This window comes from Leopardus geoffroyi, chromosome D3 (assembly GCF_018350155.1).
Source record: "Leopardus geoffroyi isolate Oge1 chromosome D3, O.geoffroyi_Oge1_pat1.0, whole genome shotgun sequence".
Lineage (NCBI taxonomy): Eukaryota > Metazoa > Chordata > Mammalia > Carnivora > Felidae > Leopardus > Leopardus geoffroyi.
The window spans coordinates 68,403,163-68,430,476 of record NC_059339.1 but is presented as its reverse complement, the minus strand read 5'-3'; the positions used below and the strand labels follow the sequence as shown (position 1 = coordinate 68,430,476).

General features: G+C 52.1%; 1 protein-coding gene across 18 annotated transcripts in view; it reads right to left on the bottom strand.

The window, feature by feature from the left end:
* The window catches only part of CTIF (cap binding complex dependent translation initiation factor), a 297,589-nt gene that overhangs the window by 131,815 nt on the left and 138,460 nt on the right, over positions 1-27,314 (bottom strand). For all 18 annotated transcript variants that reach the window (XM_045457976.1, XM_045457969.1, XM_045457984.1 and 15 more), the window contains one exon: positions 3,605-3,681. In XM_045457976.1, coding sequence (XP_045313932.1) covers positions 3,605-3,681 — 77 coding nt within the window. The remainder of the gene's footprint in view (positions 1-3,604; positions 3,682-27,314) is intronic.

Here is a 27,314-nt window from a genome sequence, read left to right as displayed (position 1 = left end):
GCGGACAGGGGTATACAGACCTGCTCCTCCGCTCCGTCTCGGGACAGCTCTGAATCACCTCAACTTCAGCGCCCCCCCCATAGGGCCAGAACTCCCCACCCAGACTCAGCGTTTCCCTCCGCCCAATCTTGCTCCCTTCCCTTCCTGTCTACCACCATTGATCCAAAGGACCCTCCTCCGTTTCCTGGGCAGACCCTGACAGTTGTTCATTGCCCCAGTCTGTTCATCTCTGTAAACGCAGCAGGGTGGAGGAGGTGCGGAGAAAATCCTGCACCCCCGGCGGGTGAGACCTCGCTCAAGGTCAGCAGCGTGGGCAAGACTCAGCCCTCCGGGAGCCCGCTCCTCTGCCTGCACCCGTGGCCAGGGGTGGGTCGCCTGGGGGGCGGGGAGGGGAAGCTGGCAGGCCCTCCTCCAGGCAGCAGGTGGCCAACGTGGGTGGGGACAGGGCACCTGAGGCATGTTGCTCTTTGAGGAACGCTTGAAGTGCTCATTTAGTCCGTTCATAGCATGAAATGCATAATTTTTTCTGAAATCAGCAAACATCTTTGAGTAGCGTCCCCAAAGAAGCAAGTGGTTACTAGTTGTTTTAAGTTTGGGGAACATTTTTAAGGGAAAAAAAAAAAAAACAAAAAACCCATGAGCCGTTCTGGAGCTTTCTGCAAAATGAGGACAAGACATTCGCAACTCAATTGTAATCACAGAGCGCCTCGCAGCAGCCCATGGAGTGTGGGAGCAGAGTCCACAGAGAGCTGCGCTGAAGGGACCCTCCCTCCGTGTCTGCCGGGGGAAGCGGATGCAGGAGAAGGAAACTGATCCTGGAGAGCACGCAGGGCAAAGCTCCCCGGGCTCACGAGGGAGATCACGGGTGACGGCCCACCCTCGCTGCCGCCAGCTCCCCACCTTTCCTTACAGTGGTTCCCGCGTACCTCGGACCCAAGAGGGGGCCGACGCTAAGACTGTTTCCAGGGGCCTTGCAAGGATTAGATTGTTCAAGCCTCCTGCTTAGCAGACCCATTTTACAGAAGACGAAGTAGGGGCATGAACCAACTGCCCAGGTCACAGAGGGAGGGAACGGAGGAGGCGGAATGCCCGTCCGGTGTCGAATTCCGGGGCGCGCGCCTCAGACTCCCACAACTGGAAGTGACCAGCAGCAGGGGCACAGGCCACCTCGCGTCCCGCGGGAGCTGGGGTAGAACGCAGACGTCCCGCTCTAATCTGCAGGGCGCCACACAAGCCACCTGGCGCTCCCTGCCGTCCTGACCCGCAGATGGGCCCTCCGAGGGTCAAGACGTTTACTCCGGGAGTCCGTGTGTGGTCTAGCCGAACACCCTCTTCCATTCCGGCTAGCGCCCTCTGGTTTCGGTCCCTGTGAACGTGAGGCAGCTGCTCCGGGCCCTCCGTGTAAATCTCTCATGACTTTATTGGCATGCATGCTCTTCCCCTGCTTCGTCCCGTCAGCCTCTCCTCCCAGGACATACTTTCCATCCCTTTAATCATCTTTATTGCCTCACTTTGGACCCTGTCCCGGGTCCACATCCTTTGCGAGGTGTGCTGACCTAACCCAGACGTTTGTTAACACGAGTGGGGCTCAGCGGAAGGTCGGCTTCCCAGCGTGTGTGTGCCACTCTCCTCTTCCTACGTTCCCGGGTCACGCTGCTCTCCGGAGGCCTGCCACTGTCGAGGGCGGTGGTGGTGGTGGTGGGGGGGGGGGGTGCTGCGGAGCGAGGCGACCGGGCCCACGAGCGGAGGTGGGGCCGGCATGGGTGCTGAGCATCAGCCCGCCGCTGCCTGGGCCCGAAGGAGCAGAGCCGGGCAGGGGGTGACCCTTCATTCAGAAGCTTGGGGATTCCACACACCTCTGCACACATACTCGGGACCGGGCGGCAGGGGAAGAGGGCCACCAAGTCTCTGTTCTCCCTGATCCCTTCCCGGCCCCAGAGAACCCCAATCCCCTTTGAGGGGGTGCTCCCTACGTCTTCCCTCCGCCAGGAAGCCAGAAACCAGGAATTAGCCTCTGTGAAGCAGCTACGGCAAAAAGGCAGCACCCACAGTGAAATAAGCCTGCTCTGGTCTGGTCAAGCCTGGACTAGGGCTTGGTCCCCCTCTCCTGGCTCAGTTTCCCCTTTTCCTGCAGTCACGTGACGTGCCTGGTGGTTCTGCTGTCGAAGCCAAGACGGGCTTCCTCCTAGTCAGTTGTATGCTTACTGTCCTCTGGGAAGGCCTCACACCCACCAAATGCACCAGTGCCCCATTCGCCCGGAGCTGTGGCCACCACCCAGCACTCCTTGGTCAGGGCCCACGTGTGGAGGGAAGCACCGGGGACCCTGGTCAGCCACAGCCTTAGTTTCAAGGGATAACAGGAAAACAGGCCCCTCTAGTTTCTTAGCAAGAGATGAGGGCTCGAGTATTCCTTGGCTCTCAGGCGACATTCAGTGTTCATCAAAGGTAAAACCACAGGCCATCACTTTTATCCACGAAAAAACTCCCCAGAGAGGAACACACCTCATTTTAGTTCCTTAGGCAGAAGGCTTTTTGCCCTTTCCTTCTCTCCTTCCTCCTTCCCATCCTTCTTCTCTTTTACTCCCTCCCTTCCTTTATTTTTTACATTTCCAGCCAGAAGTTATATATGCATATTCAAACAAAAAATTTACTCCAATGCGGCTTTATTACAAATGTCCACAGACCCCAAAACATTGCTCGGTACCTGGAGTTTTCCATTTGAAATATACCATGAAGACCTTTCCATGTGAGAGAGGCTGCAAGGAAACTAAGGCATATGCCTTCCCGGGACGCCTAGCCTCAGCTGCTTATGTATCCAGGGCTGCCTCGTGGCACTTTTTCTTTTCTAAGTTTATTTAGAGAGAGAGTAAGAGAGAAAGCAACTGGGAAAGGGGCAGAAGGGGGTGGGGGGGGGGAGCAGAGAGAGAGAGAGAGAGAGAGAGAGAGAGAGAAAGAGAATCCCAAGCAGGCTCCAGACTGTCAGCACAAAGCCTGATGTGGGGCTTGAACCCACAAACTGTGAGATCATGACCTGAGCCAAAATCAAAGAGTCAGACGCTCAACCGACTGAGCCACCCAGGCGCCCCTCGTGGCAGGTTTTCTGGCCCCTAGCTGCCACCCAGCACTCTGAACTGCAGGGAGACCCTGGTTTTTGCCTTAGTGTGAGTGAGCGCCTCTGGGTGCTAGAGAGCAGGTGCATGTGCAGTTTCTGATCTGCATATCGTTTGTCACAGCAGAGCCCCGCACCACGCGGGGCAGAAACCCTTGGAATTGTGAGCTCCTGGAGGCCATGTCTCAGAACATACGTCAGCTGGGACCCAGTCCTTTGAGGACTGCTATTGTTACGGTAAGGTCAGGGGAAAGAGCATTTCTCCTCCCGAGGGGGCATAACCTGTGCTGCCCTGGACTCCTGAAGGGACCCACCCCCGGGGCCGGCCCAGAGAAGTGTACCCCCTGCTTCCCGACTGGTACCCAACCCACCTGCTTCACCTCACAGGTTATCAGCTGGCCACTGGAGAAAGCGAAACCCAGGCCAGAACCGACGGAGCTACAGACGGCTGGCCAAGGACAGAAAACCCAGAGTTCTCGATGGAGTCTCTCCTACCTTCGGTCATTTCTCCTCCTCCGGAACAACTTCTTCGTGTGGGCGATCTCTACTTCGTGGGGCATCGGGTGGTAGCCCTGCGTCATGTGGGAGGAAGGGGGATCGTTAGTAACTTGGGAAAGACGGCAAAGACCTTCTCGCACGTAACTGTTGATAACGACATCTGTGACGAAGGAAATCGGGAGTGCACGACTAGACTCCGACCACCAAATCCACACTGAAAAATGGAAAATGGTAGAATGAATCCATTTCCCACCAGGCAATGATGCTGTAATTACAGAACTGAAGATTAGGAAGGACACAAAGGAGACCTTAGAATCTGTCATACCCAGTCATTCAAATTCCAGACAAGGACACTGAGATCCAGAGGGGTGAGTGAACCAGTTCAAGGTCTTGTAGAGCATTAGCATCAAAGCGGGGACCAGATCCCGGATTCACGGCTGCATGACGGAGTTATTTTTTGAACACTCGTGACTTCTCTCCGCTTCCTGACACAGTGGGAATGTCAGTAACTTCTCCGGGCCATTGAGAGGACAAAGAGACACAGCCCCTTGCAAACCCTGGGCCTCACAAAGAGGGAGTGGGCTAGGACCCGGGTTGTCTCACGCCAGCCCAGGACAGCCCGGGCAATTCTGACCCAAGACCCTCATTCCTCACACTCCTGGGGAGTACTCAGGATGAAATAGTTAAATGCTGTTTTAGACTCTGAACTGGGAAAAATCCTAAGGATGGTCTCTTGCATAGTGTCGTCAGGACAACAGCTATGCATCTACGTCAAGGTTGGAGAAAGACCCTCGACTTATAACATGGGGCTGATCTTGCACATGCCGAGCCCCAGGCAGAATTATCTGCTGAAGCTGGGCTGAAGGCCAGCCCTAGGCACACACAGGATGAGAGGGAGTGACAGGTCTCGGTGTGTTTAAGAGTGATCAGCCAGGGGTGCCTGGGTGGCTCAGTTGGTTGGTCGTCCGACTTCGACTCGGGTCATGATCTCACAGTTCGTGGGTTCGAGCCTCACGTCGGGCTCTGTGCTGACCGCTCGGAGCCCGGAGCCTGCTTCGGATTCTGTGTCTCCCTCTCTCTCTGCCCCTCCCCTGCTCATGCTCTGTCTCTGTCTCAAAAATAAATAAAAACTTAAAAAAAAAATGTTTTAAAAAGAGTGGTCAGCCAGAGTCCATATAACCCACCCCCCCCCCCGCCCCCACTTTATAGACAGGGAGACTGAGGCCCAGAGCCTCTATGGTAGCAGCCCTCTGGTTTCAGGCTCCATAGTGGATGGCCTCACTGGGAGGCCTTCTCAGGGCTTAGTCCCCAACCAGTGCGGGGTGGATGTTGGCAGTTCTGGCCAGTCTCAAGGAGCTTCCCGGGGCCCGGCAGTGGGAGGACAAGAGGGAACAGGCTCGGGAGGACACAGGGACTCCGGCATCACGGATGCCTGGCCTAGCCTCCTATGGAGTCCCGGGAGGGAAGGACACATTTCAACATTGATTGTAATAACAGTCCCTCCCTCCTACCCTGTCTCTTGCCTCCGACAATCCGGCCAAAGAGCATGAATGAATTCCGGGCTCCAGGCGGCCACAATGGGCCTGTGCAGCCTTAGGATGTGCTTTGTTTAATGGTTTTTCTCAAAGGATATTATTTGCTTTTCTTTAATACAAAACACAAACAAGGAAAAACACCAAGTCTTCCCCTCTCATTTCCCCTCTCCCATCCTGACCCAGCTCTGGGCTGGCCCCTTCCCTCCCTCCTGGCCTGGGGTCACTGTAGGAACACACTGGGTGTGCCCCACGTAGACAATGGAAGGAAGCCGAGGCTCCCTCTCAAGCTGGCAGCCTGGATCGGGATCTCAGCTCTGAGGCCGGGCAGACGGAGCTGTCCGCGACCCTGGGCCTTCCATGAGCCCAGAAGGTGCGGCCTCCCCTGTCTGGGCTTCAGAGTCCTGGGCTCTGGCCTGCATCCCGCCCTTCTCCTCCACACACAGTGGGGAGCTGCCTTCGGGACTCACCCTCCGCTGGAGTCCTAGCTCTCTACGAAACTCAGAGTGGCCCAGACGACCTGCAGGGCCCCTCGAGGCTTCTAATGAAGCCCCTGCTGTGACCTCTGTGTCCATCCACCTGTCTCCTCCGAAGTATGTGAATGCGTAGAAAATATAAGAGTAAAAGCATGCGGTCCGGAGCTGCACCGTGAACGTTCAGCTCCTGGCGCTTCCTTTGGATGATTCTGTGACTTTGACAGATAACCTCACCTCCACCTGCCTCACTTGCCACATCCGTAAAATGGAGATAATAACAGCATCGGCCTCCTAGGGTCCCTGCAGGGGTTAAAGGGGTTGATAAGCACGTAAAGAAGGCAGACTAGTGCCTGCTATGCAGTATGCTTCAGCGTTCCAGTGGCGCCACTGTCACCATCACTTTCATCACCTTCCCATCCTCCGGACACTCTGCTCAGGGCTGAGGGTGCCAAAGCAAGTGAGGCTGTTCTGGTCCCTCTCCTCACGGAGCCCCCAGCCCTGGCAGCGAGTCTGGCTGAGGTGGTCTGCAGGAGAGGAGGGTGTGGGAGGCTCAGGTTAGGGAGGTGACCCAGGTGTGGAGCTGGAGAAGGACGGAGAAGAATGGAGAAGGATGGAGAGCTCTCTTTGGTCTGAGGCTGGCAGGCACCAGCAGGAGGCCAGAAATTGGCAAAAAAAAACACGTGCTAGAACCAAGGCTTGCACTTCTGAAATCTTCCCTCTCCAGGAACAATCCAGGCTGGGGCTAGGGAGGACTGGTCCCACCCACAAGACCACCTGGAGCCCCCGGCTATGGGCATGTTGGTGAATCAATGAATGAGAGCCACCTTCCCTGGGGCACTTACATAGGACCTTGAGGAGCTCCTGCATAAAGCAGGACACTGTATTTATACAAGCTTCACTGGAGGACTCTCTTCAATCAGCTACTTTGTTTCTCAGGTTGGTGGTTGGCACCGAGTGACCCACACAACTCAAGATGCTGCCCACACTCCCTCCAAGACAAGGGTGACTGGGGTCAATCGGGGAAAATAGGTGGCCAGCGGAAGAAGAGAGAATCTGTGCTCAGACCCACATCTGCCATCAAGCCAGTGTTGATCCGGGTTAGCCCAGCTTCTCTACTCACCGCCAAGAGGTAAGGCTGGTACGCGAATGTTCATGGCAGCCTTACTCATCAGAGTCACGACTGGAAACAACCCAAATGTCCACTAACTGAGGACTGGATAAGTAAAATGTGGTATGTCCATACAATGGAATATTATACGGCCACAAAAAGGAAGGAAGTTCTGATACATGCGACAACGTGGATGAACCTTAAAAATATCACGCTGGGAGCACCTGGGTGGCTCAGTTGGTTGAGGGCCCAACTCTTGATTTTGACTCCGGTCCTGATTCCAGGGTTGGGAGGTCAAGCTGTGCCTCCAGCTCCATGCTGGGCGTAGAGCCTGCTTAACATTCATACACATTCTCTCTGCCCCTCCCCGGCTCTCTCTCACTCTCAGAAAACAAAAAAACAACTCCCACCCCCCCCCCTCCAAAGAAACAACAACAACCCATCATGCTCAGGGAAAGAACCTAGTCACTGAAACCCAGTATTGTATAATTCCATTGTCATGAAATGTCCAGAATAGGCAAACGTGCAGACAGGAAGTAGATGAGTGGTGGCCGGGGGCTGGGGAGAGGAAGGATAAGGAGTCACTGCGAATGAGTACCGGGTTTCTCTTTGGGTGATGGAAATATTCTGGAATTACACAGGAGTGATGGTTGCACGTGTGACCTTGAGGATATACTTAAAAAAAAAAAAAAAAAAAAAACACCCCAAGAAACCCAACTCACCGTATACTTCAAAAGGGTGAATTTTATGGTAGGTAAATCATGCCTCGATTTTAAAAAGTGGGAAGAAAATCCGGGGGCAGTATGTTCTGGGGAGAGGGGACAGCAAGTGTTAATTAAAAAGAAAAAGAAAGAGCGGCGCCTGGGTGGCTCAGTCGGCTAAGCATCCGACTTCGGCTCAGGTCATGATCTCGCGGTTTGTGGGTTCGAGCCCCGCGTCGGGCTCTGTGCTAACAGCTCAGAGCCTGGAGCCGGTTTCGGATGCTCTGTCTCCTCCTCTCTCTGCCCCTCCCCCGCTCGTGCTCTGTCTCTCTCTGTCTCTCAATAATAAATAAATGTTAACAAAAATTTTTTTTAAAAAAGCAAGCAACAAAGATCCAGCCACAATGGAGCACGCTCCTCTCACTCCATTACTCTCCAGGAAGCAGTTGCCCTGAAACATGTTATATAAGAGAGGGCTGCAAAGGGCAGCATGTCCTAGGCAAGAGGCACCCAATGACAAGTGTGAATAATAAAGAATCTGGAAAGGAGCATGGGGGACTGGTATCTCCAGGCCTGGCCAGGGGATATGATATTTCGCCTTTGGACCGGAGTTCCCTCCCTGCTTTTCAGAATATATCACTAAAGTGGAGAATGGAAATTTATCAAGCTTCTTAGAATTATCCTTTAACAGCAGACAGTGGTCTCTGCTCTAATTCCTTATTTAACAAATCCTTCCATTCTGTGCCTTGAAAGAGCCCCAGGGGCGCCTCTGTGGCTCAGCCGGTTAAGCGTCTGGCTCTTGATTTCGGCTCAGGTCATGATCTCGTGGGTTGTGGGATCGAGTCATACATTGGACTCTGAGCTGACAGTGTGGAGCCTGCTTGGGATTCTCTCTCTCCCCCTCTCTCTCTGCCCCTCCCCTACTCACACTCTTTCTCTCTCAAAATAAGTAAATAAACATTAAAAAAAGAAAAAGAAAGGGCCCCATAGGAATGTCAGTCCAGGTAGGAGACACTCCCTCCCCAGTCCTCCCACAAGGGAGAGCACGGCCTTCTGGTTTACCAGCTGCTTGGTGTTTCTCATCAGTCTCGAGTCACGTGAGACCCCGTAGCGTTACCCTGGACCACCTCAGGCCCTGCCTGCCCTCCTTCTACTTCTCTGCATGAGAATTCTTCCCCTAGCTCTGAGACCTGGCTGCAGATCCCCTCTCTCTACCCTCTGACCACTTTTGCTAAGTAAATGGGCCTGGGAGACAAGTAGGTTATAGAAACCAAGCCTCTCCAGGGACGGAGGGAAGATAATACTCCTTCCACAGGCGGCACGGGCAGAATACACAGGAAGCACACACACGCACACACACACACGCCTGACTCGGAGATCAGCAGTGGTGTATATATGCCCCCCTGCAGGGCCGTGCCTGATGGCTCTGGTTGCAGAAACATGCTCTATAAAATCCACCCATTCCAGGGTAGGCTGAGGTGGGTACTTACAACCCAGGGCGGTATTTCCAAGGGATTAAAGGCAGGCCCAGCAGAGCGGCTGGCCCCAGGCTGGGAGTGCACGGGCCTTGCCCTGAGAGGCCAGTAGAGACAAACAAATCTTGGGTCTGGGGTGCAGCAAGGGAGGGCCAAACAAACACACCAGGCGAGGAGCGTGTGCGCCCTCGGCCCTGAGACCCACTGACCCTGTGCTCGCAGTGCCACACTTCCACTAGGCTACAGGCGCCCCTCCCTCCCCCCATCCTAAAACCCACCAGCTCTCCCGTCCACCTTTCCTGTAAAAATTGCCGTTTTAGGCACCGCACATATAGTGAAAAAGAAATCGGCCAAATGCTGGTCTGTGTAGAGCACACGTTCTAGTGAGAGCAGAGAGACGACCATCAGGTGAGCAGACGCTCTGATAACTGACAAAAACACTACGGAGCAGAACAAGGCATGGCAAGGGCATGAGCACGGCGGGGGCGGGGGTGGGGTGGCCAGGGAAGACTTCTGTTACTTGACATCCGTCCGTCAAACCCACCCACCCGTACGTCCATCCTTGGTTCTTTCTCACGCAACCAGTGCCGAAGGCCCACCGTGTGCCAGGTGCATCAGATGGAGAATACTAGAATGAACAGACTCAGTTCTGGCCCTGGAGGTCAGGGGATCATTGGACAGATGCCTCTGGCAGCCCAGAAGAAGGAAGGAGGACCCTGCTTACAAGAAGGGTCAGGGAAGCCTTCGCGGTACCTACGCTGAGCCCTAAGGGGTTTGATAGGGGTACATGAGAAGACTAGAAGCGATGTTATGACCTCCGTCAGCTGGCCAATGATGTTAGCATCACAGCAGTGTGTGGAGATGTGCTTGGCACTGTGGTCAGACAGAGAAGCACCAGGGTAGTCTGAGGGCCAGGGCTGGTGCTCCTGATGTCTGGCTTGGGGCCATCTGGATGGTTCTTCACCCCCTTTAAGCAGGTAGATTTATGTGCCTCAAAACGATCAGCTGGAGTCCTAACCCTGGAGGGAGCTGTGAACATGACCTTATTTGGAGATACGGTCTTTGCAGATATGGTCAAGTGAAGACGATGTCATACGGGATGAGTGGGCCCTAAATTCAATGACTGGTGTCCTTAGAAGAAGAACGAAATTTGGCCACAGAGACACAAGAGACACAGAAAGAGAAGGCCATGTAAAGATGGAGGCAGTGTTGGACCAACACGGCTTGAGCCAAAGAACTCCAATGGCTCTGGCAGCCACCAGAAGCTGGTGACAAGAAAGGATTTTTCCCCAGAGCCTTCAGAAGGAGCATTGGTCCCACCGACGCTTCCATCCCAGATTTCTAGCCTCCAGAACTGTGGGACAATAAATGTCTGTTCTGTACATCACCCAGTTAGCCGTACTTATGGTGGCCCTTGAACACTCCCGGCCCTCTCATCCAGATCCCACAGCACAGTCCCAGCCGCAGGTCCATAGTGTGAGGCTGGCCTGATGATGGCCTCTCCCATCTGCTCCCTGAGTGTCCACAGCTTGGTCCTCTCAGTGCGGTCCCCCAGCACCCTGTCCTCTCCATCTGATTCTCCCCGGCAGAGGTCACATCACCCCCCACCTGTACTACTCCAGAGCCCTCGGGGCCATAACCCACAGGGGTACGCTGCTCCGGGGCTGGAGTACCAGGCCCTGTGCCAGTCCGGAGGGGGTCGTCTAGCCTCCCACCAAACCAACAGCCTGAGATGCTGCCCACGCCCCAGCTTCACAATGAAGAGAGACCCGAATCCCTAGGACAAGCGGGGTGCATCCACCTCCCAGCCCAGCCCCACCTTCCGGCACCCCTGCAGGGACCAGGGAGACGGGAGGGGCAGGGACGCTAGAAACCACGTACACACGTCATAGAACCCCATGCCCCCTTTCCCTTCAGAGAAATTTTTTTCTGATATTCCTGTGACCTTTGGCCCACGGCCACTAACCCCAGACCTGAGCCCGACAGAAATCATCCAAGCCAAACTGTCTCCTACGTCTGTTATCTTTCTTTCACACATCAGCTCTTTGCAGAGAGAGAGACAGAGAGAGAGAGAGAGAGAGAGAGCATACCAGTACGAGAGTCTTCCTCCTGTTGTGTGAAGGGTCCCCCAGACCGCACAAGACCTGGCAGGAACTGCATAGCCTTCACTGGGAGGCAGTGGAACCGTGAAACACCCGAGTTGGAACAGGGACCCTGGTCCAGGTGAGGCGTCAGTGGGAGGCTTCCAGCAGGGAGGTGGCCTCCCCAGTCTCCTGTGGAGGTAGGCCCTGTACTCCAGCCCTGCTCTCTCCAGTGCCACACCTGTCTGCCCCATCACACCTGGATGTCCACCCTCCACCCTGGCCTTTTGGAAACCACGAACCGTCTCCTCTTTTCATGAACTTGCATACTGATCGGCCCCTCCAGGCTCCTGTCACTCGCAAGAATGCTATAAAATACATGGAAACTGATGGCTTCCTTTTTTCCAGAAGATTCCAGGTGGAGGGCCCCAGCCATAGTCTGACAGAAGAAAAGCTGGACGTTGGTTCTGCCGTGCCCACGGGGCAAGCCCAGGGAGCCGGAGTCCCAGGGAGGCAGGACAGACCCTCCGGCCAAGCCAGCTCGGGACTTCCCAGGCTCCCCCCATCTCCAGCCCAACTCGGGGAGATATCCCGAGGGCAAACAGTACAAAGCAGCCACAGCACTTGGCAACGTAATGGGCCATAAAAATACCAAGTACATCTCCCTTGACAATGAGCTTGTCTCAATAGCGGAGCCTTCCTCCTGCGGGGGGTCATGTTTTTTCATAGCTTCTAAGAAGTTATCCTACCAAGGTCTTGCTGTGGGCACGTGGGCAGGATGTGTGGGTCACGTCCAATGAAATAAACAGGTAATGTTTCTAAAATTCCTGGAATCTCTAGGCTGCACGGCTATTCAGAAGAAGCCGACCGGTTTTAGAAAGAAAGGTGAGGGGCAGACAGGCTCACTCACGTTTAAATGTGTGGTTTTCTTTTTCTTTCAATTTATTATTATTTTTTTTAATCAGCAGAGACTTGTAAAAAATGCCATACCTTAGCTGGAGTCCCAGTGTAAGAAAACAGATAAAAGTAGGCAGGGATGAGATCCAGAGGCTGAGCCATCGGGACTCACCCCTGCCTGGAGTTCCTCCTCATCCTCTGGAATGTGTACCTCAACTCCACCTGTTCTGAAAAGGTTTGCTCTAGATACTATGCGATGCTGGCTCCACAGGAACTGGACGTTGTTCTAGAGGAAGAGCTTAACTGAGGCTCTCCGGGCAGGTTTTAGTGAAGTCTCTGACCACCCCCCCCCCCCCAATTGCACATGAACACTTTTCCTGTGGTGGTCTTTGGGGTGAGAGCCCATGGCATTCAGCATAATCTGGGGGTCTGTGCCTGAGCGGTACTGCAGTGACAGAGGCTAGATCGCTGCCCTGTGCACACCTTCCTTGGATGCACTAAGCCAACAAAACCCACCCCTCCCCTTTCCTTCAAGTTGGGTTTCTCACCATAAAGGCCAACGGAGTCCTGACTAATAAACCACACACACCTTTCAGGCAACCTGGGTACTGGATCTGTTGCTAAACCTGGGCAGTTATTTCTTCCAGCCCTCTCCTCCTTCTTGTGGAAAATGAGGATGAAAATATTTGACCTTCCTGCCTCCTTCGCCATGACTATTTGAGCCTTCCTTTGATTGCATGAGCCGGTATATCTCCCCTTGGTATCTTTAATGGGGGCTCCTGGGTGGCTCAGTCAGTTATGTGTCTGACTTGGGCTCAGGTCACGATCTTGTGGTTCATGGGTTTGAGCCTCGCGTCGGGCTCTGTGCTGACAGCTCGGAGCCTGGAGCCTGCTTCGGATTCTGTGTCTCCCTCTCTCCCTGCCCCTCCTCCGCTTGTGCTCTGTCTCTGTCAAAAATGAATAAACACCAAACAAAATTTAGAAAAAAAAAAAAAGAAGGTATTTTGAGGTGGGTTTCTATCACTTATCACCAAAAAAAGTCCTAAACGATTCAGCACGAGGTAGCTATAGATGATGTTGTACTTGGTCTTATTATATCGGTGAAGTCATGGAAAGGAAACATGACCATCCCCGCCCCTTCCCACTGGTAACCCAAGGGGCAACTGCAGATACAAATGACGTTGATTTGATAATTTCTGAACGACGAGGAAAAAAGATGGGTGAGAACATTGACGCAAAGGACAGAAAGCAGGAACCAACAGAACACTGGTTGAGAACTCTCTACATTATACGGTGTAAAATGTAAAGGGAGCGGTTCCTGAGGGGCTGGGTTTTCAAGGACCATTGTCAGTCATCCGGGCGCAGTCCCCGATGCACAGTCTCGCGGTGGCCACAAGAGAACGGAGCTCTCCCCTCCCCTGATGAGGGACCTTCGTGGAAGGTCCCGGGAGCCCTGCTGAACTGAAAAAGGCAACACCTCAGGCTGCTGCAGACCGAAGACTGGAAGATGTGCAAGAAATGGAACGGGACAAGTGGCCGGGGGAAATGGCACGATGTATGTTCTGCGGCCTCCAGAAAAACTGCCTGAATGAGCTTAAACGCATACAGCCTGAGTTCTGGTCCCTAACTCAGTGGTGTGTTCCTGACAGAGATGAGACCCAAATCCTCAAGAGACTCCATAAAGCAAGCTCCAGGGAAGACAAAGCGATACTTGTGCTCTGGCCTCTGCGGGGAAGTGACCGTCCCTGAGAGGTGGGGACGTTTGTCACGTTTGTGAATAGTGTCTTGGACTTGGGGAGGTTCAAAAGCCATCCTGGGAATAGAAGCAACAATGGATTCTGGAAGAAAATTGAGACTCTGCAAATACTCAGAGATGGCCGCTGTGTTCTGTGGCCACACCATGTGCCACGGATGTAAAGAAACTCTGTCTGTGTCCCAAAGAAGTCCACGGGCTGCAAGGAAGAACCTTGCAGGATACACCAAGGATACACGCTAGCGGCAAGGACCGCCTGGAGGAAGGAATGCCTGAGGCTACCCTCTGAGTTACCAGAAGACTTGGAAGCTCCCAGAAGCTGCCTAAGAAAGATGGCGGCCTCAGCGCGAGTTACTAGGAAGTATGCTTTAATGGCTCTGCTCTTGCTTCCGCTGAATGTACTCTGGTGCGGTTCATCATACGAAGGGGCAGGAATCAGGGTTCAGCCAGCGTAAGGGCACCTGTGCCCGCATCCCCCCCCTCCCCCCACCTCCCACCTGCCAAACCAGCTCTACCTGTGATACTGAGATCCCGGGGTGAGTTCCACTGTGCAGGGGAGGCCGCGTGTGAATGAAAGATTCATCTCTCCTGCCCCCTGCACTGGTGGGCCAGGGCTGGCTGGTTAGATATTGGGGGCGGGGGAGGGGGGTGGTGTACAGGTAAGAAGGCTGTGACAAAGGAGCACCCCAGAGCAACAGAGCCCACATCCCAGGGCTTGCTGAGCCAGCCTCGGGGGTCTTTCAGCAACGTGACTGGGGGCTGGGACGAGGAGTTCGTTGGTCCAGTGTAATGCTATGACTGCTGCCTACTGTGGAAGCCTGGGTAGATACCTACCTTACTTATGCTTCTGTATTCCTCATCTATGAAATGGCCACAATAAAGAGTTACACCCAGTTCAGAGAGTTGTTGTGAGAATTAAATAAAATGATCTGATATTCAGGTGCCTTGCTCAGGCCTGGCGTGGGGCAGGTGACTTCCCCAAGTTGCCCACCCTCCCTCCCATCCTCTGCAACCTTCTTCACCTTCTTTTCTCTGGCACAGTCTGTGAGATGCCCCCATCTGCACCCCAAGCCCCTGCGCCAGGAAAGCCCTCCACCCCTGAGACCTCTTTAGCCTTTCTGTCCATGTCCCTCATGAGACTGCCGGGAAGCAGCAGCCCAAGCCCCCGGGAATGCCATTCTAGAATGTGGCCGCCTGTGTCCCCCAGCCAACCGCTCCCTGAGCTCCCTGGCTGTGTACAGAACATTCTCAGAGCACAGAAGTGCAGCTTGCTGTAGGCTCAGCCTCCTCTGTGTAGACGGTCAACTGCCACCCCAACCCGAGAGAAGTGGTTAGTGAAAGGCTGGCCAGGCCACTGGGCTGCAGGCGGCTCACAGGACATCTAAGAGGCCAGGCCAGACAAGATGCACAGGGAGAGAGTGGGAAGGGAGGGAGCGGCCTCTGCGCTCAGTCTTGACTGAGAACCTGCAGGGGTAGCGTCAGCATTAGCTTTGGGGGCAAGAGGCCAAAGTGTGATCCCTCCCTCAGGAATCCATCGTGCTTTCCTTCATTCACGGGACACTTCTTGGTTGAGGTGCCATGAGTTGATGAAGGTGCTGCAGATACAACAGCGAACTGAACCACAGCTCAGGGTTTCCATCCCACAAGGGGAACGGGAGAGCCAACAGAATGCAGCTAAAAAGAAAAAGAAGATTTAACCAGAGACAAGTGCGCTCGGGTGGGGGTGGGGGTGGGGGTGGGGGCGGGGGGGGGGGCGGGAGGGGAATCCAACAAAAACGAAGAGGGAAATGTTTTCAACCGGAGGATCAGAAAAGGCCTCTCTCAGAAAGTGACACGGGAGCCCAACCAGCATGACCGGGTCGACAGGCTGAGAGAGAGTCAAGGCCGAGGCCAGTGTCCTCCACAGGAGAAAAAAAGCAAAGAGTTGACGCTCCTTCTGTTTAGTTGTCCACACACAAACCTAAAGAGTTTCTTTAACTGAGATAAAGTAGGAGGCTTAGGTTAGTAGTTCCCAGCATTGTGAATTCCATAAGCCAGTAAAGCTTAAATTGAACAGTGGGGAGTTGTTACTTTTCACTCTGCCTAAGGACGTCCCAGCTGCTATCACCTTCATTTCATAAGGGACGTGACTTTAAAGTACAAGATGGTCCTTCACGTGGATTAGCTTCAGCTCTATGAGAGGCACCGCACTCTCCCACAGGATGCTCTGTACACAGAGTCTCAGGCAGGTGCTGTCTACACCCATGCATACTTACAAAGAAATAAAATTAAAATGCTCTATGCGGCTTATGTCTTCTTTACAGTAGGCCACAAGATACACACTCACATGTCTACAATACCATACAGGGCATGTGCCCCCAACCAAGTGTTCTGAACTTCCCGGGAATTTAAGGGGTTTTCAAGAATAATTTGGAATACGATGGGTCCTTTTCACCTGAACCTAATCCCCAGGCACACTGTGAACTCAACCGTTTTTCTCATGTTGCCAAAGACCAGCGGGAAAACCTCTGGCTTACCTGTGTTGGCTTATGTCACGGACCGTAGCTGCGACCGTGACCTCCCCGGTGTGAAAGGCAAGTGTTCATGCAATGCAAACTCTTTCCCTTTTTGCTTATGCATTGAATCAAGCCACAATCACGTTTTGTTTGGCTTTATTTCTGAAGGGAATGCGGGGGACTTTTTGTCATTGGCGCACTGACCCTCCCCTTCCCGGGCCACCGTGCTACCCTCCTTGAGTCACTGACACAAATAATGCAGTTAGTTTGGTGAGCACCCACTGACCTAGAAGCACAGAGCCCTGAGCTGCCAGCAGTTCTCACGCTGCAGCTGCCTCCCCAGAACATACTCGGAGCTTCACCTGCCAGGCACGCTGTCCCCTGGGACAGGAGATTTCAGAAGGGTGACCCCTGTCTGCTGGATCGCCCAGCCGCCGAAACAGACCGGGCCAGGAGAGCTGGTTCACTCGCTGTTCCCTTTATCCATGAGGCTTTCAGGGATGAGTTTCCTCCCTTTCCCTCTCTCCCTCTTCCTTTTTCTAAAGAAGGCAACATCTCCCACAATGCTGACCTTCAGGAGCAAAGAGTCGGCCTCCAGTGCCATGCAGCTCCAGGCCCTAGGCACCCCCAGCATGAGGAAGAAGATCGGTGTGCACAAACTGGGTCCAAGGGATCAGATTTGGGGCTGTGGGGCTGCGTGGCCGACTCGAGGGCCAGGATTTAGTCGCATGACCGGTATTCTTGACACAGCCACGGCCTTTCCAAACAGTTCCGTGAACAAAGGAAATCTTTAGGCTCTCACTGCCCCATCTCCTGTGTCAGATCAGGAGCCCACCAGGAGGAAAAGCTTTAATCGCTGCCCTCACCTCCCCATCCGTAGCCCCCACCCCTCCCCACTGTTGGTCCTGCGAACTGGTTTTAAGCTTCTATTTATGGTAATGCATCAAAAGGAGCACTGGGCCGGGGGCCAGGAGACCCGGGTTCCTGCCCTGGGGTTGGAAGCGGACTGGAGAATAGTTGATGGCTGATCTTTAAGGGGCGTTCGCTCCTCCCTGCTCCATACGCTGCCACCCCACCCTTGCACACGTTTCTGGAACCAGGCTTTTCCCTCTGCCTGCCACACCACATCTTCCCCACTTTTGCTCACCCCTAAAACATTGTCCCGAATTTGCCATTGGCATAAACGTCCAGGCCCAGAAAAACCAAACCTAGTTCCCATGAGAATGAATCCATTTGGTCACACACAGCACAATGGACAAGCTGCTTCGCTTCTTAGCATTCCATCCTGGTATCTAAATGGACTAGACAGTTGCTTACAAGCTTGTCTCCCCAACCATGCTACAAACTTTCAGGAGCTCAGAGGCCATGTCTCCTTCAGTTTCGTGTGCCCCACAGTGCCTTCGATACTGTAGTCCTCCATGATTCCTTGTTGGATGAAAAGTTAAGATGACCGATGGCCCTGGGTGGACCAGATTTGGGCCATCCTCATTCCACCCACTGTGGAACAGTAGCATGCACAGGTGACCCAGGGCCTACAGACTGTGGCCCTCAACTGGGTCATCTCTCCTGCATTGTAAGAAGCCAGGATGCTCCATGGCTCCCCCAGCCCTCGACCTGTAATTGCAATTCTCCTTCAGAATTGGAGAAGATACAAAGACTCAGATCCCACAGTCCTCGGTTAGGCTGTAAGGTCTCTGAGGACCAAGGTGGCCGTTCCCTGGCCTGCACAGTGACAATGGCACTATGGATGCTTGGTGCCCACCACTCAACTCCACAGGCCCCGGAGTTTGTTACAAGCGCCCACGCCCCCTGTTACCAAGCCCATCCTGTGTGCAAGACCAGAGGCCAGTCTGGCCAGGCAGTAGGTCTTTTCTCTTCCTTCCCCTGAGCCATGGTCTCTGATGCTCTAAAACGGAGAACTTAAACATGCCTCTTGTTGTGAGGGTTAAATGAGACGTTAGAAAGCAAACGAAATGACGCACAGAAGCCCCTCTGGCCAGTCCTCAGACACGTATTTCCTGAACATGAAGTGCCCATGCCCAGACCAGCCTGCAATGAGAAGGGTCCAAAAGTACCCTGGGTCTACAGAGCTGAGGCCAGGCAGGCTGAGAGGGGGCCATTACTTACCAGGGGACGAACACGGGTCTGCAGAAGTCATACAAGTAACAGGAGCCAGGGAAATGAGACCAGGAACAGAGGGGCAGAGGGAAGAATGGGCTGCGGGGGTCCAAGGAGGGGGGGCATGGTCTCCTTAGGGGCTCAAAACAAGGCTTCTCCTGCACAAGGCAGTTTTAAGGTGGGCTGGCCCAAACTGTGACCGGGAGTCAGGCACTCATAAGAAGGTCCCACTCAATGGCCCCTCCTGGGCTGTGGTCATGGATTCCAGAATGGCCTTCAGCCCCAGCTCTCTGCCCTGGGTTTGTGTTCTCTGCTTGGCGGGAAGCACTGGGGGGAAGTTGAATTCTGAGCCACATCTGAGACCACAGTGTAGGCAAAGGCTAGGAGATTCCTCAGAGTCCTGCCTTCCATGTCAGAGTTTGACTTCCAAAATAGCATCTTGCATGTTGCACGTGCTCAATGAGATTCTTCCACTTGACCGGTGACACTGATAGCTGAGGAGGAGGAGAAGGGGAGAACATACTCGGGAGATGGCTTGCACGCATGGAAAAACCTGCCTGTATACGCCTCGTCTGTTTGCAGCGGCTTCTTCTGGCTACCTCTTAGGCTACCTCGGGCGGCAAGAAGATAGCAAAGAAAATGGCAAGGTGAGGCAAGGGCATCCCTGAGCGGAGTCCCATGTGGATGAGGTAGCCCAACAATGGGGGGAAGCTAGCCTGCAAAGGCTTTCCTTCCCCTCCAGTCCTGCCCCATAAATGGACTCCCTTCCACTGCGTGAGCAATTCCATTGGCCCGGAAGGAACAAGTAACCATAGAAGGAACTTAGTTATGTCTGCAAGCGTTGTGAGCTATGATAAGGATAATACTGAGGCAGATATGGAGCAAAGAGTTTTACATCTATTAGCTCATTTAGACCTCACCACGACCCTGAGAGCAGGGGACTCTTATTATACACTCTCCACAGGAGAGGAAAAAGAGGATCAACTCAATTAAATAGAAGACCTAACGCAAGCACAGTAGAGTGGGATGTTAACTCAGAGACTCAGGATGCAACCATACACGGTGCCCGGGAGAGCAGCAGATCTGAGAGCCCGCATCAACCACGGCAAGACCCGATGCAGAATTCAGCGGGGCTGCACCGCTCGGGCAGTGTGGACCCCCAGTTTCCAATCCCAATGTACCGTGCACAGCCACTGTCACGTAGCAGGCACTCAACGGCATCTGATGGCGGAATGAGAAAATGAACGAATGATGAGCACAGTTTACAACAAGCCGTGTAAAGGGTCGGCCCCCTGACGGCTTTCCCTGGAGTCATGCTGTAGACAGCCAGCAGTGTCAAAAGCATAAATTCACGGGGCTGCTATGATTGAGCCGTGCTGGAGGTACCTTGCTCCTTCCCTTTCCCCCCTTCCAAGTTAAATCACTAAGAGCCAAGCTGCCAAGCTAAATATTCATAAGAGCGGCACCGTGCGAAAATAATGGACCTTGACAAGTGTGTTGTCAGAATTTTAAATGTACAAGGTACATGGTTTTACGAAGGTTTCCAATTAGGAAGAAAGATAGGAAATCAATAGATAGAGATGAATTCCTTCCAAGCTGCTCGCATGCAAAAAAATTCCTGCACGGAACTGCATTTTAACTGCACTAGGAAATTTTGAGCCCTATTGCAAAGATCTTTGGTAAAAGACATAATTGCCTCCAACTTCATAATTTTTTTTAAGAGAATACTTTAAGGACATGGGTTGTACCTCTCTCTGACTACAGGAAATGTACCATTTCAGAAATTCAATTACTTGTTCCATTCCCAGAAAGCAGGGCTGACCTTTTGTTGTGTGGATGTGGCCATTAAGGATTCCCTGACACATAAAAGAGTCTTTCTGTGTTGTCTTAAATTGGGCAGCCATTGGTTTGGGCTGGCTCACTGGGTGCTAGCAGCTATGATGACCTAGTTGGTATCTATTTCTCTCCATGTCTCTGTAGCAGACAGCGATCTGACCTACTTTCAGGGGCACAGTGGTGGCTCAAGAAGGAATGGAGGGGAACACGAGAGCCTGGACACAGGACTTTGAAGCGTGGGCTTCAGGCGCTTCCCGGCCAGCCTCCTGCTCTGGTCACAGAGCTCCCAGACGCGTCGCCTCTCTCCATCTGTAGCGTCTCTGCTTCCAGCAGCCCCTCCCCAGAATCCATCCTCCATGGGCAGCCTGTCCAAACCCTTACCGTCTATCAGGATTCGACGTGGGGGCTCCCAACCTCCCCAGCGCGCAGCCTGTAGGGGGGCACTGTGACATCTGAACAGCACATGGGGGTAACCCAGTGAAGCTGCTTGGGGACAGAGGGTGGCAGCTTGCAGCCCCGGCCACCCATGGCCCACCACCCCAAGGCTGAGTGAGAGCCATACCTCAGCACAACGAGGACTTATTCTCAGACATCTATCAGGACACTCTGCTTTGTTCCTTTTTTTTTTTAAGTTTATTTATTTATTTTGAGAGACAGCGAGAGAGAGAGAGAGGCGGAAAAAGAAGGAGAGAAAGAATCCCAAGCAAGCTCCGTGCTGTCAGCATAGAGACAGGCACAGGGTTCGATCTCATGAACTGTGAGATTATGACCTGAGCTGAAACCAAAAGTCAGAGGCTGAACCGACTAAGCCACCCAGATGCCCGTGCTCTGTTTTAAAAGCAACTAAAAAATTACAAAGAAGTGGTTTTTAAAATTCTGAGCATTTGTAAGCATAAGAGACTCTCAAAAACTGAGAACAAACTGAAGGTTGACGGGGGTGGGAGGGAGGGGAGGGTGGGTGATGGGTATTGAGGAGGGCACCTGTTGGGATGAGCACTGGGTGTTGTATGGAAACCAATTTGACAATAAATTTCATATATTGAAAAAAAAGACACACACAAAAAATAAAAAATAAAATTCTGAGCATTTGTATTGATACAAAAACTGCAGCTAGGGAGTATATGCAGGGTCAACCTTCCAGAGAAGGAGTTGGCAAACTTTTCTATAACAAGCCAGAGAGTAAATATTTTAGCCTCTGCAGGCCATACGGTCTCAACTCTGTCGCTGTATAGAAAAAGTAGCCACAGAAGCATAGCTGTGCTACAATAAAACTTTATTTATAAACACAGGTAGTGGGCCGGATCCCTGCTCTAATGAACCCTAGGGAGGCATTTTGCAACAGTTTCTCTTCCCCATCTGGGCCTTTTCCCCCACTCAGTGGTGACTTCATGAGCTTGACAGGCGCCCAGCTTCCTCATGTTCTCCCCTTACTGCTATTAGACGAGATCGGGCGCGTTCAGGGTGGTATGGCCGTAGACTCCCCTTACTGCTATTAGAACCTGTCTTCAGGGAAGGCCCTGATAAACTCAATCCCCTGAGAGGCGAATAAATGGATTACATTTACATTTCAATCAATAAAAACCTGAGGTCCAGGGCTCCCAGCCCCACGCAGCTCAATGACAGCCCCAAAGGAGCTTTAAGACATCCTGATGGCCGGGTGCCACTCTAGAGGCTCTGATGCCAGCGGTGTGGGGTGCAGCCCAGGCATTGGGGATTCTAAAAGCTCTTTAGGTGATTCTAAAGGGTGGTCAAGTTGAGAACTACAGCCTTAGATCAAAAGAAAAAAAAAATAGTGGTAGTGTTTTGGGAATAAGTGAGCCAGGGAGGTACTGTTTGCTTTTTTCCCCCTCAGGGGTAGGGATGAGGAGGAAACCCGTCCGGAGCCCTTGAAATCCCGCCACACAGGTCACCCTCGGCCAAGGCTGGCACTGTATAGATTTCACCCGGCAAAATCCAAGCCCTTCTCATTTGTTTCCCTCTTGACATCTAGTATGGTTCCCTACTGGCAATACGTGCTCTATTAACACTGACTAATCGTCAAAAAAGTGGCTAACAGGGGCGCCTGGGTGGCACAGTCGGTTAAGCGTCCGACTTCAGCCAGGTCATGATCTCGTGGTCCGTGAGTTCAAGCCCCGCGTCGGGCTCTGGGCTGATGGCTCAGAGCCTGGAGCCTGTTTCTGATTCTGTGTCTCCCTCTCTCTCTGACCCTCCCCCGTTCATGCTCTGTCTCTCTCTGTCCCCCAAAAAATAAATAAACGTTGAAAAAAAAAAAAAATTAAAAAGTGGCTAACAGCCTAATAATCGATCATCAGTCAATCAATCTTCAAAAACAAAACAAAACAAAACAAAACAAAACAAAACAAAACAAAAAAAGTGACCAAGTCCGGTCTTAAAAGGAATTGTTGTCTATACCGGGAGCTAAGGAAAGCGCAGATGAAATCTATAATAGGCTTAGCTATATTCACACTATATAATATGGCAGTTGTTCCCATACCGGACTGCACACCTCAATCACTTGGGAAGATTTAAAAGAAAAAAAAAAATCTCAATGCCCTTGTTGTATCCTGTGCCAAGAAAATCAGAATATCTAAGGGTGGAAGATTTGCATGGATCTCTTTTAAAATTTTCAGGTGATTCCAGCACGCAACATGGGAACCATGGTTACAAGATCCTGCTACATGAAGTGTGGTCCATGGACCAGCATCATCAGCATCACTTGGGAGCTGGTTAGGAATGCAGGAATTCAGGCCCTACCCCTGCTCTACTGAGTCAGAATCTGCCTGTGCCCTGGATCTGCATATCATTAAAGTACGTCAAGTGCTGCCATAAGGTACCATGTTCTGAGAAAGATAAGATTCTAGAATGTCCCAGCAGGGTAATCAGGAACACCTCTTACGGGAAGGGAGAGAGGAGAGATTCTAAGGGACGGAAGAATTAGAGGCAGAGAGGCAGGGGGCAGGATTCCATGTACTGAGGCAAGAAGGAAACTGGTCTATTATGAATGGTGAACCAGAAAGAAGAGGTCAAAATGGTTGTTTCACAAAAGTAGAAAATCACATTTAGTCACACAATTAACAAGCTCACATTTTTTTAAAAAGGATAAAATGACAGGAAAATCAGGTTGGTCTCAGTCAGTTGGGGGCAACAATTAGGAAGTGGTGGGTGATCAGAATGGATGGGGTCATGGAGGAAGATTCCAGGGACTACAGGTGCCCAGCAGAGGGCTCCTGATTTTGTCTCATGGGCCAGTGGAGAGCTGCATGCTGCCTCTCGAGTCAAGGAGGGAGAGGATAGAAGAGATTGGGTGAAGGTGCTCTGACAATTTTTTTGAAGAGGACAGACCGGTATGAGAAGCAGCAGGGAAGCAGAATGACCAGACAGGAGGCTCTAACCAGGTCTGGGAAGATGAGCACCTGTTAGAAGGTGGAGGAATAGAGCACCAAGAAAGACTTTTCAAAGGAGGGAATTCTATTCTATTCTATTCTATTCTATTCTATTCTATTCTATTCTATTCTATTCCATTCCATTCCATTCCATTCCATTCCATTCCATCCCATCCCATCCCATCCCATCCCATCCCATCCCATCCCATCCCATTCTGGTTCCATTTGGTGGGCATGGACAAGAGCATTCTGAGATCTCAAATCTGCAACAGCATGCTATAGAACTGACTGGGAGGAAATCTAGAATCTCAAGTATTGTTGTAATAAACTCTTTTGGTCATGACCCCCAAAAGTTATCTATGGGAAAATACAAAGGTCTCTGGCAAACATGAGTCCCGAAGGGAAGTGGAGAGGAAAAGCTAATACTGTACACAAACCCTGGGATTGTCCTCAGCTCCAGTAGGCCATGAAGACCCAGAGCAGTCCTGGAGCACAATCCCTTTGTTTCCAGGCCTCTGGAAGTCAAGTTGATTCCCAGTTGAGTTGGAAATGCCGGGAGATTTTTCCCATGTTGCGGTAGACTGGAACAATAACTGTAGAGTGGACGTTACCACAATTGTTTCCACTGAAGTTATTTCGGGGGAGTTTAGGAAGATTGTCTATTCCAAGACATTTCCTTCACCCGAGTCCCTTTATGAAAACACTAAGGGAAGAAGCCAGTGTCGCCACCAACATGCCTGCCCTGCTCACAAGCACGTGCACAGTGTTCCGTGTGAATGACTCCCAATGGGCCCCGGTGAACTGCCATGCGGCACCTATGCATTGATGTCTTCGTAGAAGCTCCTAGATTTGACCAGTGCCTCACAGGACTTCCTCAGCGATCATCTCAGTAGAATCTCATGACAGCCTTCTGAGAGGGTGGCAGGTAGCGGGTGGATTTTATCATCCACACTCTAGATAAGAGGAAATGGGGAAGTAGAATTCGGTCAAGGTCACCCAGCTTGGAGGGGATGGGGCAGGGCAGAATCCTGTGTTGACTCCTAGGGGCTGTCCTTTGGGTCCTGTGCAGGTTGTGCTGTGCACCAGAGCTACTGTGAGTGGGTTCACTACCTGTTCGTGGCCTTCTTACCATTGCCAGTCCCAAGACAGAGGCTTGGCCCTTCTGTATTACAGGGCTCCACAGTGAGTTGGTGTGGCTGTTACATTGGGTGCATGATGGGGAAAATGGGAGATCCAAGGCTGAAAGGAGAGCAGGGCTGGAGTGGGGAGGGCTTGCATGGCAAGACCGTGGTCCTACATGTGATGGGAAGCAAGGAAAGGCCTAAGCACATTAGCACAATGGCTAGATTTGTGTACTTTGTGGATCATGCGGGACGTGGTGTAGAGGACACATTCAAGGGAATTTAAGGCAAGCAAAGGGCAGACCAGTTAGGAAGTTATCCAATGGTCAAGAGATGCTAAGGGCTAATGTAAGAATCAGGGAGATGGTCGAGGGACAGAAGCAGAGTTTATAAACATTTAAGAATAGAATAGACTGGTTTTGGTGAAGGATGGGGGGTGGGGATGGGGGATAGAACATCATGGGTGAGAAATGGCAAATAAGACAGTCTCCACTCTGAAGGAATCGTATATCCTTACAGCACAGATAGAAAATAAAGGAGTATTAAAATGGCAAGGCAGAATCTAATTAACATAAGAGGACAGAGGGTCATTACGCTAATATTTTATAAGTTTGGATCAAGTCCTGGCTAATCCCTTGCATTTCTATGGTGCAAACACCTTCCACGTGGGGAATGGGATAAATCCCTAAGACCCAAGGACAGAGGATCTTGGCCCTGGCTGCACATTACATTCACCTGGGGAACTTTAAAGGTCACCGACACCCAGGACCCATCATCCAGAGATTCTGATCTGTCAGTGGTGGGGTCCAGGCAATTCTATCATGCAACAAGGAATGAGAGGGGGGACGTGCTACCTCATTTCAGAGACTTTGAAATAAGATATTCTCAGTTTTGCAGAGGGAAGCTTCCCCTTCCTACCATGCTAATGGCAGGACCAAATGAAGAAATTGTTGTTTTGGGTCACTAACATCTGACTCTGAATCACCCAAGGTCTTTGGGTCATCTTTCTTCTTGCGGGATGGAGAAGTCCCCCTGCCTAGTTTGCCCAATCACCCAGCAAGGTGGTTTCCCCACTGCTCATCTGCAGGCGAGGTCTGTCTGCCTGTCTATCCTACACCAATCAGGTTTTCCTCCCCTAGTGCATGGACATCCTGTGCTGGCTGCCTAACCTGAGTGACCAGCCTGGTCCACGTGGCCAACCGCTGGTGCTGCTGCCCTTTGGGGTGTCCTGAAAGGACCTTGCTGAGGGGGTATGATGCATTTCCTTGACCACACCACACGCCAGCCTGCTGGAACAATGTCCCTTTTCTTGCCGTCAGGAAAGGCCACAGAAAGGAACATCTTCTCTTTTCTTGCCAAGCAAACGTTTCTGCTTTGACCTGGAGGGTACTCTTTGAAGCAAAATAATGATCTGGAGGCCACTGAGCTGCCCTAGAGGTCATAGGTCAAGAACTAGAAGGAATTGTTCCCAACATTTTTAGCACATTGAGAGAATACTCTGTGTGTGTGTGTGTGTGTGTGTGTGTGTGCGTGTGTGCATGTGTGTGTTTGTGTGTGTACATGTGCATGCAGGCACATCACAACAATTGGAAAAGGGGTAACTGGCCCCTCACGTGAGCAGCCCCTGACCAGCATGGTGCCGTGTAAGGTATATGGGCCAGGACTATGAAGATTCTGCTATCAGAATCCTGCTTCTCATAGCCAACTTGGCTGAGCGTCTCGGCAATAAATTCCTTAAAATGAGAATCCCGCACCATTGACAAGCATCATCAAATCTCATTTACGTTGCTCTGAGAAGAATCTACTTGCTGAGTGGTTGACCACTGACCAGAGCAGGTAAATGAGGCCATCCTCCAGGGTCTCATTCAGGGCTCTGAAGAATTTGGAGAATCTGATACTAGGACCTCTGACTTACAACAGCTTCTAGAATTTAGCTCATCACCTCTGTACGGGGGAGGAGCAGAGCCCTGTGCTCAGGGCAGGGATGGTTGTCTGGGTCTCAGTTCTCCCACTTGTAAAATGAAAGAAGCTGCCTTAGAGGACATTAAGGTTCCTTTTAGGTCTAACAATCTATAACATTCTGTAACACTCTATGGCCTTCTGACTCCTTCCTCCTGAAGAAATAGAATGGGTCACTCGGCCTTCTGAGCTGTTAGACATTAATCTCCAAGGGGGATTCTGATTCCCTCTAGCTGGAAATACTCTAAACTCAAAGTCTGACCTTCTATAAAATGAACTAGTGACCTAGGTATTCAACTCAAGCCTCTGTTTGTGACATCTGCTTCAAATCAGGAACAGCCTGCTGCCTACATGCTTTGCACAACTCCAGGAGATGGTCCTTGCCTCAGTCGCCACAGATTTGAATTGTTTTGACGACTTCAGGCAGAGGCTGTCGAGTGTGAGGAAGGAGCTTTTCTTTCGAATTTGCACGAATGGCCACAATGGCCAGGGACAGGGCGGTCCATGTACTAAAACACTTACCACTTCTTTAGGGGCCAAAACAGGACTCCCGTGCTGGCCTGACAGTCAGCATTTAGAACAGGGACAAATGAGAGGCCGGGACATGGGGCGTCCAGATGACATGGCTGAGAATCCCTCTCCTCCATGGTGTTTACAAAGTCCCCATCCTCTGCATCTTTCTGGACGGCCGTCCATCTCTCCGTGCCCTGGATCCAGCAGGGCTGAGGAGCGGGCCTCTGGGAGCGCCGGCCTGGAACAGGGCTGCTGTTAG